This window comes from Acipenser ruthenus, chromosome 25 (assembly GCF_902713425.1).
Source record: "Acipenser ruthenus chromosome 25, fAciRut3.2 maternal haplotype, whole genome shotgun sequence".
Lineage (NCBI taxonomy): Eukaryota > Metazoa > Chordata > Actinopteri > Acipenseriformes > Acipenseridae > Acipenser > Acipenser ruthenus.
In genome coordinates, this window is record NC_081213.1 from 27,079,484 (window position 1) to 27,092,115 (window position 12,632).

Consider the following 12,632-nt stretch of genomic DNA (forward strand, 5'->3'; position numbering starts at 1 on the left):
TACACATCTGTATATTGATATTATCTCTTTCATGTTAATTACGAAAAATAACATTACTCTGCACACCTGTTATAACACAGTGGTCAGGAACCTGGGGTAAGTGGAGATCTCCAAGCAAACTACTTTAAGCAAAGTGAGGTAGTCCAATATTACTACTAATCAGGGTCTGTGAAACCAGCTGAGAAGGTTAAAGAGGGAGAATTGTACTATTTCAGGGATGGAAATAAGACTCCTGTTGCATAGCAGTTTCTCTCATTCCAGGTTTAACTATGAGCTTAATTAGCCACAGTATATTGGGAACAAGCTTGTCTTACTAAGCTCCTAGTAAAACCAGGAATGGCTAAAACTGCTGTGCAATTTCCATCCCTGTCTCTTATGCTGTTATATAAGGCATGCACGGATCTATTGTGCCGTGTTTCATTGTGTCCCGTCTGGTTCACTCAGTGATGGAGAAAGCTCTGTCGAGGCCTGGCCCAGACGTGGTGATCTGTGACGAGGGGCACCGCATTAAGAACTGCCACGCCAGCACCTCGCAGGCCCTGAAAAGCATCCACACGCGGCGCAGGGTGGTGCTGACGGGTTACCCGCTTCAGAACAACCTCATCGAGTACTGGTGCATGGTAGACTTCGTGCGGCCCGACTTCCTGGGCACGAGGCAGGAGTTCAGCAACATGTTCGAGAGGCCCATCCTCAACGGGCAGTGTATGGACAGCACGCCCCAGGACAGGAGGCTCATGAGGTACCGCAGCCACGTGCTGCACAGCTTGCTGGAGGGGTTCGTGCAGAGGTAAGCCTGAGCCACACTGAAGCGGCTTTTCAACGCTACCCAGTGCCGGCACTTTATCATTTATAACAGTGTACAACATTAATAGTGTTGATTTGCTGGAATTTCACACGTCTGTGCGTGGAAGGATTTTATAACTAGAAATCTCTGCTTTTATTACTATAGGTCATTTAGTACCAGTTTGATTGTGAATGTCGTGTTTTTTTTTTTTTTTGCAGACGGGGTCACGACGTGCTGCAAAACCACCTCCCATCCAAGGAGGAGCACGTGATCATGGTGCGCCTCTCCCCGATCCAGAGGGCCCTCTACACCGAGTTCATGGACCGCTTCCGAGAGGCGGGCAACAGCGGCTGGCTGGGGCTGAACCCCCTTAAAGCATTCTGCGTCTGCTGCAAGGTACGTCTGGCAAGCCCCCCCCCTATTCAACTCCTTGAGCAGTGCAACAAAGAATATTCATTTTTGATGGTCTCGCAGCTTGAACACTGAAAACGGTAATTAATTGACCACGTAAATTCACAAGTAGAGCCCAGTTCAATCCCCAGGACCCCGACTCTAACAATGCCTGCACTCTTTCATCCCTGCAGATCTGGAACCACCCGGACATTCTGTACGAGGTCCTGCAGAAGCAGAATCTGGCCAACGAGCAGGACCTTGACCTGGATGACATCACCACGTCCAACAACCGCTGCCAGCCCCAAGGGATAAAGCCCAAACCGGAGCCCAGCACTGCAGCCGGGACAGACGCTTCCAACAGCAAGTACAACCTGGGGGGGATTAGCCTGGGCGTCATGCAGGAGAAGGCTAATCAGGTCATGACCTACGAATGGGTATGCAGTCCGAGATCAGGATCAGACACGCCTTTCGGGAGTCGGCTCAAATGAGTGACCTTACTATGCTTCTGTTACAGGCGAAAGACATCATGTCCGACTACCAGACAGGATTGCTGGAGAATTCGGCCAAAATGGTCCTGCTGTTTCACCTGATAGACGAGAGTGTCAGCCAGGGAGATAAATTCCTTGTCTTCAGGTAAGGGTGAAGCGAGAGTACGCCAGGACCCTACACAGCCCTGCCCCAATGGGATTAGAGTTCCTTCCCAAGAACTGTAATATCACTATGTTGTATGTCAATTAAAAAAAAATCCCAATTGCTTTTTAACGTGTAGGTATTTTGTGTTTGTCTTTTTTTCAACTCCATAGCCAAAGTCTCTCTACCTTGTCTGTGATTGAGGCGTTTCTGGCTAAGAGGCCCATGCCAGACTCACGGGGGACAGAAGGTCAGGGCTGCAACTGGGTGCGAAATGTCAACTACTATAGTAAGTGCACAGCAGCTCTCGTATAATGTGTAGCCTGTATATTGCATGTGCTTGCAAAGCACTAGGCGGATAGTCAGTGACACAGATTTAAGTCTAGCGCCCCCTAAAGTGTAAACCTTGATTCTGCAAACAAACTCTTTTTGGGCAACATGTACGGTCGCCGTGTAACTCGTGCATGCTGCCACTAGCTTCCTGTTATCAGGAAACAAGCAGGGATGGGAATCCAGTATCTGTATCCAGATTTTTTGTTTTGTTTTGTTTTGTTTTGCTGTATAACAGTGCCATCTGCTGTACATTTATGGACATTTCCCGCAGTTACTCGATCTGTTCTGTTTTTTGTTTTTCTTATCGGCCCTTGCGTTGTCCGCGAATGTTTTAAGTCCATTTGATAGTACTGTATGTGAGGAGAAGGGAGGTAAGTTTTTTATTTTTTATTTTATTCAGCCACTATGAATCATCAGTTTATAAATGAAGTCACTGGCCAGAGAAAGTCTGTACACTCGTATTGCACTTCAGATTGTAGAATTCTGCTGTCTTCTGTTGTCTCGAATTGTACGTTTTGATATTATTTCCACAGGGCTGGATGGTGGCACCTCGACATCAGAAAGGGAGAGGTTAATAAACCAGTTCAATGACCCGCGGAATGACAAAGCCTGGCTCTTCCTCCTATCCACGCGGTAAGCCTCCTCAAAACCTCGACCCACGGGAACAATAGAAACTAGACTCCGTTTTAGTTTGGTCTTCAGATCTCTTGACGATTGCTTGTGCCTCACCAGGGCGGGGTGCCTTGGTGTGAACTTGGTGGGTGCTAATCGGGTGGTGGTGTTCGACGCCTCTTGGAACCCGTGTCACGATGCCCAGGCCGTGTGCCGGGTCTACCGGTACGGGCAGAAGAAGCCCTGCCACATCTATCGCCTGGTGTCAGACTACACCCTGGAGAAGAAGATCTACGACCGGCAGATCTCCAAGCAGGGCATGTCAGGTATCCAAACAGCTATTCAGAAAAATACTTTTTGGTTTTTTTTTTGTTTTTTTTTAATTGGAGAATCTCACACTAGAATGTGGAGAAACGATCCCACCCAGGAGAAGGACACAGCTTAGCGTTTGCAGTTGGTACAAACTCAAGACAGCCTGATTTTTAGATTTTAAAATTTGTACCCATAATTTGTCCGCTTAGCAGCCTTGATCTTGTGCCAATGTCACTTGAACCTCCTGCAGGAATGCTGTCGGTCCTAAAAGGCACTTGAATAACTGAAACAATTACAAATGAATATGCAACCAGTTTAATGTGGAGGGCCCCCCCCCCCTCTCCTCCACACAGATAGAGTAGTGGATGACCTGAACCCTGTGATGAACTTCACCCGGCGGGAGGTGGAGTCCCTGCTACACTTTGTGGAGGAGGAGCCGGCCCCAGCCAAGGTCCAACTGGAACCCAGCGAGCACCTGGAGAGGGTCCTGCATAGAGCCTACACCCTGTACCCCCACTTCATCACCAAGGTAAAGAGGGATGCCCCTCGCAGGTATATCCTGACAATGGGTAGTGGCGCCACCCATCTCCTGTATCATCCACGTTTTTAAACTTGCATTGTTTAAGAAAGAACACACCAGCGATGCACGTGTTGTGATAAGCTGAAGACATCTTAATGGTTTTAAGGTTGTTGCCCAAGTCGATAAAATAAAAAAACATCTGATTTTATTTGTGTTGTGCCTGAAAAAGTCAAGGGTTTCGTCTACCGTAGCTGTGAAGATACCAGTGAGGCTGGCTATATTGGTTTTTACTCTGTTACGTGGTCAGTGATTGATTTCCTTCCCTTCCCTCACAGCAACCCTTCCAGCACGAGTCTCTGCTGATGGATCGCAAGGAGCAGAAGCTCACCAAGGCAGAGAAGAAGGCAGCAAAGAAAAGCTATGAGGATGAAAAGCGGGCTTGTGTGCCCTACACCCGCCCGTCCTACGCACACTACTACCCTGCCAGTGACCAAAGTCTGACCAACATCCCTGCATTCAGCCAGAGAAATTGGTAGATGCTTTTGAAATGAGTGCTTGTGATTTGTGAGGGCACACTAGCACAGGCTGCAATTAACCACTTTGGCATCCAGTATTTACATAGTAGTAAGTGTAAAATGTGGAGAAATGTATTTCATATTCCATATTCTTCCCACTCTCTTGCTAACACAACTGTACACATACATGTTGTAGTCATTTATAAAAAGGGACCGAGGGCTTCTTGTGTTCATGTTTTTAAACATGTACAGGTGTTTTAATCCTAAAATTGAAACGTTTAGTAACTGAAACTGACAGCTTGCCTTCTCTCCAGGCGGCCCCCTCCTCGGCTGGATGAGAAGCCAGTAGCCAGTGTCCGGCCGGTCCAGTCCACTCCCATTCCCATGATGCCTCGGCAGGTTCCCATGGGGGCGAGCTCCTCCATCGCCGGGTCCAGCTCCGCTCTCAACTTCCCCGTCAACTTCCTACAGCAAGCCGGAGTGCTTGTGCAGAAGATCGTCACCACCACAGGTAGAGGCAGGAGCAGCAGCTTGAGGGGCTGGAGCATTGCTGAAACCCTGAAATATTCCAGGGTTTACTGTGAGATCAGGAAGGCACACCTCTGCTTTTTCAGCAAACCTGGAATGACTCAAACTGCAGTCTTTTTTCTCATTAGAGATTGAAATAACGCTCCCACCGCATAGCAGTTTGTGCCTTTCCATTTATTTATTTTTTTTATTTTTTTTATATAAACTATGAGCTCAATCGATCTGTGATTTATTATGGAACCCCTTTATTTTGAAAGCACAGAAACGATAGCTGATGCACATTTAACATTTATTCATTTGCAGTTTTACCATGGTTGTTTTTAGAATAATCCCTTTTAAATCTGTGTTAGATATTGTTATTCCAGGAACTGACAGCTTAACTGATGTTCAAGCTCGGATCAATGCTGGAGAGAGTATCCATGTTATCAGAGGAACAAAAGGTAAATATAGAATGAAACGATTCCCTTTAGTAGGGTTCTTAAATTGACTTTGCCTCGTGCTTTGTAAGCATGTGTAATATACACAGTAATGGGCTTACTGCAGTATCAGCACACCAGTACCTACATGCAAGAGACTGAAAAACAAATTATTTGTAAATGACCCAGTGCACCTAAAGCACGGAATAGCCTCATGAAGCAATTGTGCACATTTTATACTTACTTTCTTGCATTGGTTAGTTGTAGTCTTTAAAATACAGCTGCCATAGTATCACTGCCAGAGATCTTTTGGCTCTTTGCTTATATTTTATTCTTCATTTTGGAGTAAGCAGACATTTAAAAAAAAAAAAAAAAAAACAGCACTGCCTGGTACCTAATTGCTTTGTGTGTTGTAGGTTTGAAAATGGATCTGAAAGCCTTGTGCACTCCTCATGCGTTTCTCTTTTCCCTCCCACAGGGACCTACATCCGCACGAGCGACGGGAGGATCTTTGCTGTTCGAGCAGCAAGAAAGTCCAGGCAGGGGCAGGAAAACAGCGACAGCTCTTTAGGTGAGGGGGTTACTGTGGACTACGTCCTCGGAGAGAAAGCAGAAAGGAAGGTCCAGGGTCAAGGGGAAGAAAGCAATCGTGCTTATATGTTTTCCATTATTTGTTTATTTGAATATATACAGTACATTGCAGGGATGGAAATGAGACTCCCATTGCATAGGAGTTTGATCCATTCCTGGTTTTACTATGAGTTTAATAAGACACACCTGAGCTTGTTACCTATAACCTGTGATGAATCAAGTTTGTAGTAAAACCTGGAATTGGTGAAACTGCAATGAAATAGGAGTCTTGTTTCCATCCCAGTATAGTATATACACAGTGTCCTTCTAGGCGTGTCATAAAAGGGAGATGAGTAAATATGGATATTCACCTTATTCCAGATGTTTTGATTATGTGTTAAGCACCAAATGTGGTTGTAATCTGCTGAAACACCTGCGTTCAAATAGACAAGTGCTGTTGCCTGCTCTGCCTATCATTTATAAACAACTGTCGCTTCTTCCTCAGGTTCTCAAAGGCCAGCTCTGGAATCCACCAGCAATGGGAGCAACGGCTCGGCGTCTCCTGACTCGAAGAGGAAGCGCCTGACCCCAGACAGCCTGACCCGGCCTCTGTCTCCAGACAGCCCAGAGATCATCAGCGAGCTGCAGCAGTATGCAGCTCTGGCAGCCGTGCGAGAGACCGGAGACAATCCTGCGTCGACCACAGAGACGCAGGGAGGCAGCAGCAGCAGTGCACAGGGGATCTCAGCAGAACAGCTGCTGGTGATGCATGGCTTGAATCCAGGGCCCAGCTTAAACACCCCCGCTTCCAGCCAGCCAGCAGAAAGCAGCAGCAGCAGCAGCGGGAGGAATAGCAGGGGCGAGGGAGGGGCAGCGGAAGCCCTGGACCTGCGGGGCAGCAAACGCAAGTCGTCCACCCCTGCGTGCGACGAGCAGTCAGCACGCAAGCAGCAGCAGACGAGCAAAAGGACTTCAGTGCCTCTGCAGGGCTACCCGCTCACTGGGGGTTACAACCTTCCACCCATGGGCCTGAACCCTGCACTCGCCAACCCCTTACTAGCCCAGATGGGACACCCCATGTTCATGGGCCCGGGGTCCCCTTACTTCCAAGCCCACGGGCAGATGCGGGACCCCCGGTTGATGTTTGCGGACCCCTTCAGCCTCGGGGGGGCGAGCACCCCCAGCTCGTCGTCGTCCTCCTCCGCTGCTGCCTCGGCCTCCATGTCCCCCTTTATGCTCAGCCCCAGCCTGGGCGGGATGCTCCCGGGCTTCCCACTCCCCTACGGCCAGTCCCTCATGCCGGAGCCCAGGATGTATGCGCCTTACCCGTCTACTCACCTGCTGCCAGGCGGCCTTCCAGCCACTCCGGGACCCACCGGGTCAGGCTACCTGCCTGGCTTCCCTCCCCAGACGGAGCCTCAGATTCTCTCTGAGAGTGACAGCAGCGGCTCGGACGACGATGTGATCGAGGTGACTGGACAGTGAGACCAAGAGGAAGGGAGGGGGGAGAGCATTCTTGTGTGTGCTTTTTTTTTTTTCTTTTTTTTTTTTTAAACAGAACTATGCCTTATGCCCCCGGCCGCACCACCCGTCACAAACCCCCTCTAACCTACACACAACAAAAGGGATCAGGATTATCAAGCCAGACCAAGCTGATTTGTGGAGGATCTGCTTTCTATCGAACCTTGGCGAGAGATATCCACTGCGGGATTGATAGGGGAGGGGTGGAGGTGGGTGCAGAGACTCTAGCTATCAGGCAGCATGGGGAGATCGCCGAATACAAATCCTAATGCTGTATGTAACACTATGTAAGAGAAAAATAAAGAGAGAACAGATCTTTTAAACTGTGGAATTGTAGAATGTGATGCTTTCGGACTGTGTCCTGTGCTAGGACTCCACAGACAGGGGATAAGGAACGTGCCCCCCTGCCCCCTCTGGCACTCCCTGTTCAGACAGGTTAAACACATACCTGTGCTCATCATGCGCTTGAACTGTTTGCATTCCTCCAGCAGGTGGCAGGCAAGAGCTTGGTTTAAACTGCACCCTATTTATTAGCAGCCTACTGGAATGGGGGGGGGCGCTGTGGCCTAATTGTTGCAGTATTATTATTATTTGTTAATGGGGTCATCATGAAATGTAAGGTGGAGAGAAGGTCAAAATGATGTGTTTGATGCTATGAAAACACAGAGCTGGGAGGGGAAGGGGTGTACCAGTAAGTCGGTTGGGGTGGGGCTTGGATCATCATCTATAAATGAATAGGTTTGTGGGGGGGGGGGGGGGGGTGCAGATTTCTGGGCCCTTGTCTGGAAGGAGTATTTCTCTAAACTCAAGAATGTATTTCATTTCAGCCTTTATTAATGAGCCTAGGACAGGGCGATGTTCTAGGAACAATTGTTAGTTAGGAAGGATTTGAGCTGTTTGCTTCTGCAGCATGCTGTACAGCAACAGCAGCCCACTCTTTCTGTGTAATGAAAGACAGAGACTGGAAATCAAATGCCTTGTTCCATCTCGCCGAATGTGACCTGTAACGAGAAGCTGAACTTCACAGCTTATGCTGAAGACCCGTATCCCTCATCAACTGTTCCCTGGCTTGAAGAAATCTTTCCAGGCTACCATATTTTTGCAATTTGGAAAATTGAATTTTAAAAAAATAATAATAATAATTGCTAAACATTTGGGTTTTATCAGAAGTCTGTGAATTGAGACGGATGACAGAGTTTATCACCGTCAATAGCGGTGTTTCTTTGTGCACAAAACAAACAGCCTGGAATATTTTTCTTGCCCCACTCCCCCAGTTGGAAATCTTTCTGTTCCAGAGACTCCAGTTCCTGTTCAGCTGTTCTTCCATGGAGTCAGCATCACACTGTGGTGCAACATGCTTGTGTGTTTCAGTGTGTTAAGACTGCATTCAAAGGTCACATATATCCCATGATTACCCCAACAGGCTGGGATCTGAACGTCACTTTCAATGCAGCAAATGAAATTATTTTTTTGCAAGTGCACATTTCTAAATCCGGACCACTGTACAGTAGCCCTGCCCAGAGATTCACTTGAAATGTACTTCCCAGTAAATACTCATTTTAACTTGCTGCATATGAAATGGTGTACATCCCAGCTTAGTCAAAAGGATTACGTTTTAGTATAGATTACATTTTCAGACCAACAGCCAGTTTAGACTAGGACAAGCAAGCAGTGGCCTCCCTTTTTAAATAAAAGCATGTATTCTATAAATATAAATACCTTGTTAAAAAAAGGCATCTTATAAACTTTAAGATGTATAAGTACATATCCTCAAGCCAAGAGACACCACTTTGTAGGAGCTATCGTCTCAATTATTAGAGTTTTACTGACAGCATTGAAGCCTTATTACTGAACCCCTTTCTCATCTGTAGGTCTACCAGTCTCTAGAGCAAACCCCAAACAAGCTGCTGTTTAAACAATGCGCTGCAGTAGTGCTGGGAATGTGAAACCTGTTATCAACTTGAAGGGAATTAGTCAACGGCATTCATGACCTTAAAATATAATCAGAAAATCAGAATGCTAAGTTTGCCCATTTTAATACATTATTGTAGGACAGTCTAGATTTAACCATTATTGATAATTGGAGAATTATCTCTAGATATACTCTAGGTGTCACACGTCAAACAGACTCAAATCTTATCAGCTGTGGAATAGAAATGCATGCGTGCAACAAAATGAGCATACGGTTGAATATTTTCAATTGACACAAAACTTCACATTATGTTTTGATGTAAATCATGGCAGATTAGACCGAGACACATAATAATTGCACCACGTGTGTTCCCTTTATTGCACGTCTGTTTATTCACATGTAAAAACACAATTGCTTGTCATCACATCAATGAGGAATATTGGAGATTAAAGTTTCAATTATAAAATGAAGTGTGACCTGAATGTCAAGGGACAGTATCGAATACTGCTTTGAAAACTCGTTTGAACTGTTTTAAATTATTTGTAAAGGGTTTTTAAGTTTCATTTTTATGTTGTTGTTTTGCTTTTCTTGCTCATCCGAAGACTGTTGGCCGACCCCAGAAGGACTACATATATATTTCACCACATCATCTATCAGATTATAATAACTACTAATAGAAGCCTTAGATTATCATTAGCTATGCAAGAGTTCTGTTCACTTATTTTTCGGGGGCGGGGGGGGGGGTTACGTATCATAGGATTCATCAAACTCAAATAAAATGTGAGAATGGACTCTGCGTTTGATTGTTCAGTGTCTGTTTGCCAATCACGTATAGCTTCTCTAAATAACTTTGTGGAGGAAGACGTTACTCCTGCGGTTCTGGTTTGTATTGATGTGTATTTCGGTGTGTTCTGTATTGTGAAGCATTTCAGTAGTGGAGGGGTGTGCAGTGACTTGTAGCTTTTTTTTTTTTTATTATTATTTATTAAGAATTTGCAAAGCTTCCCACTCACACCAGACATGTGTCCCATTCTTAAAGTAAGCCGTAGGGTTAAACTGTTTTTGAGTATGACAAACAGGGAAATGTGGCAGCAGTGTTCAAAGGGCCGAGCTCATAATACCCAATGAGGACACAGTGATCCTCTTCAACAGTTTAGATGCAAAGGACTCTGCAGAGGCTAAAGCCCTGGTGAGCATGGTATTCCTTTACTCCGTGTGCTTCAACACCATGATCTGAAGAGTAACTATTAGGAATATTGTTATCGCATGTATTAATGATCGCTCTCTCTATCACTGTATAATCTTCCCCAATGTGAAGGTGTCCCACTGAATACACTGGTGAAGAGGGCAGGTACAGTCACTGCACACCGCCCCATAGGTCTAACAGACAAGCAAGTGTTTTGTCCTCTGCATTCGTTTCAATGTACAGTAGATAACGTTTCAATGTACAGTAGATAACGAGACATGGAACTGTCCTGCGTTGTGCTGACATTGCAAGAGAACTGTGCACCGCCAACATAAAGCACTGCCCTGTCACACTGGCATATCCAAGTGGGTAGACTGAATTCATACTGAAGCACTGCCCTGTCACATTGGCATATCCAAGTGGGTAGACTGAATTCATACTGAAGCACTGCCCTGTCACATTGGCATATCCAAGTGGGTAGACTGAATTCATACTGAAGCACTGCCCTGTCACATTGGCATATCCAAGTGGGTAGACTGAATTCGTACTGAAGTTTTTTCAGTCGATCGGTGGGTCGTAAACATCGTATTCCCATCGCCTTGTTCTTTTTTACACTGGGCATAGTCTTTTTTTGGCGGTTCATATTTCTTTTACATTTGAAATGATAATAAAAAAAAACAACAAAACTAAAGGAACTAAATGTCGTTGTATTTCATTGACTATAAACCCCCTTTTATTCGCCTGACTTTCATTTGAGCTATTTCTGCTACCTCCGTTGAATCGCTAGCTGAAGGAACAGCGTGCTGTACCCTACTCGAGTCTACGTTTTCAGCGCTTGTCCTTCATTGCTGAACTTTGAGGAGTCTCATTTGTAGTTTCTAGGAAGTTGCTTTTTAAAGAGGCTGTGAATATAAAGGGGGTTATGATACATCTCTTTGTTAAATGTTGAAGCACTTGATAAGAAGCATTTGTTTTTTTACATTAAAAGAAAAAAAAGAAAGTCTTTGTGGTCATCAATTCCTCTGTGAGGAGAAATGCGGCTCAACTCATGCACTACCTTACTTCTAATTAACATTAGATAGTACAAGATTTATTGGAAGTTACAGTTGTAGAAATTTGAAACTGTCTTGTAGAAACATTTTCCTTCTTTATTTATATGATCATGTCCTATATAGACAATGATAAAGAAGCCTTTTCCAAGAAAGTTAAATGGCACAATGGGCTAATTTGCTAGTGCGATCTGTTGTTTTGCCTTGAGGGACTGGGTTCAAATCCAGGTGTTTTTATTTTCAAAGAATTGGTTAAGTCCCTATATATTCAATGAAAAAGGATCTTCCACTGAAGTGAGATGGCACGGTAGACTAATTCATGAGTATGGTTCAAATCCAACTACTACTTTCCTATATTTTCAAAGAATTGGTTAAGTCCCTATATATTCAATGAAAAAGCAAGCTTTTCCACTGAAGTGAGATGGCTCAGTGGACTAATTTGCCAGCATGCTGTGTGGTTCTTTTTGAGGTATGGGGTTCAAATCCAGCCAATTCCTTCTTGTTTTCAAAAAATTGGTTAACTGACCTTATATTCGGTGTGAAAGAAAGCTTTCCTGTGGGAGCTTGTGGTGCAGTGGGCTAGTCCCAGAATCAAGTGATGCAGTGTGATAATTCACCTGCAAATCCAGCCGATTCCTTCCTTTTTCAGACTTGGTTCATTTCCTATGTAATCAATGAAAAAGCAAGCTCTTCCATGAAAGTGAGATGGCACAGTGGGTTAATTCATTAATATGCTGTGCTTTTCTTCTTGGGTGACTGGGTTCGAATCCAGCTGATTTCTTCCTTTATTTTCAAAGAATTGGTTCATTGACCTTATGTTCAGTGTGAAACCAAGATTTCCTGTGGGAGCTGGTGGTGCAGTGGTTAAGGCCACTGCCTCCTCTCCCCGAAGACGGCGGTTCGAATCCAGCTCCCGGTAAGTTCCAGAGGTAAGTAATGATGTCGATTGTAAGTAATGATGTCGATTGTGTTTCCACAGATGGAGGGAGGAGGAGGAGGCGGCAGCAGCAGCGGTGGAGGCAGGAGAGGACAGAAAGGGGGGGGTCTGGCCCCCCCGCCTGGGAGGAGAGTGGCAGGTTGGGGTGTTGCAACCTGAGTGAAGAGAAATGTGACCAAGTGTTGTTTTAGTTTGAGTCCCCTTGAGCATTCTACAACTGTCTTAATTAATAGGTGGTCTCTTTTACTATCATAATACACAGTAATATGTTGGTTTATTGATTATGATAGTAAAAGAGACCACCTATTAATTAAGACAGTTGTAGAATGCTCAAGGGGACTCAAACTAAAACAACACTTGGTCACATTTCTCTTCACTCAGGTTGCAACACCCCAACCTGCCACTCTCCTCCCA

The 12,632-nt window shown here is 45.3% G+C and overlaps 1 protein-coding gene across 4 annotated transcripts in view; it reads left to right on the plus strand.

Moving 5' to 3' along the window:
• LOC117412445 (helicase ARIP4) overlaps positions 1-7,460 on the plus strand; it is a 31,175-nt gene extending 23,715 nt beyond the window's left edge. For 3 of the 4 annotated variants that reach the window (XM_058999917.1, XM_034020887.3, XM_034020889.3), the window contains 13 exons: positions 445-787; positions 1,003-1,180; positions 1,369-1,611; positions 1,692-1,810; positions 1,981-2,096; positions 2,674-2,773; positions 2,873-3,078; positions 3,418-3,593; positions 3,920-4,116; positions 4,414-4,610; positions 4,978-5,067; positions 5,522-5,614; positions 6,119-7,460. In XM_058999917.1, the coding sequence (XP_058855900.1) occupies positions 445-787; positions 1,003-1,180; positions 1,369-1,611; positions 1,692-1,810; positions 1,981-2,096; positions 2,674-2,773; positions 2,873-3,078; positions 3,418-3,593; positions 3,920-4,116; positions 4,414-4,610; positions 4,978-5,067; positions 5,522-5,614; positions 6,119-7,098 (3,038 nt within the window). In that variant the 3' untranslated portion in view covers positions 7,099-7,460. The remainder of the gene's footprint in view (positions 1-444; positions 788-1,002; positions 1,181-1,368; positions 1,612-1,691; positions 1,811-1,980; positions 2,097-2,673; positions 2,774-2,872; positions 3,079-3,417; positions 3,594-3,919; positions 4,117-4,413; positions 4,611-4,977; positions 5,068-5,521; positions 5,615-6,118) is intronic. The other variant, XM_034020888.3, reaches the window with a different exon arrangement.
• The last annotated feature ends 5,172 nt before the right edge of the window (positions 7,461-12,632 follow it).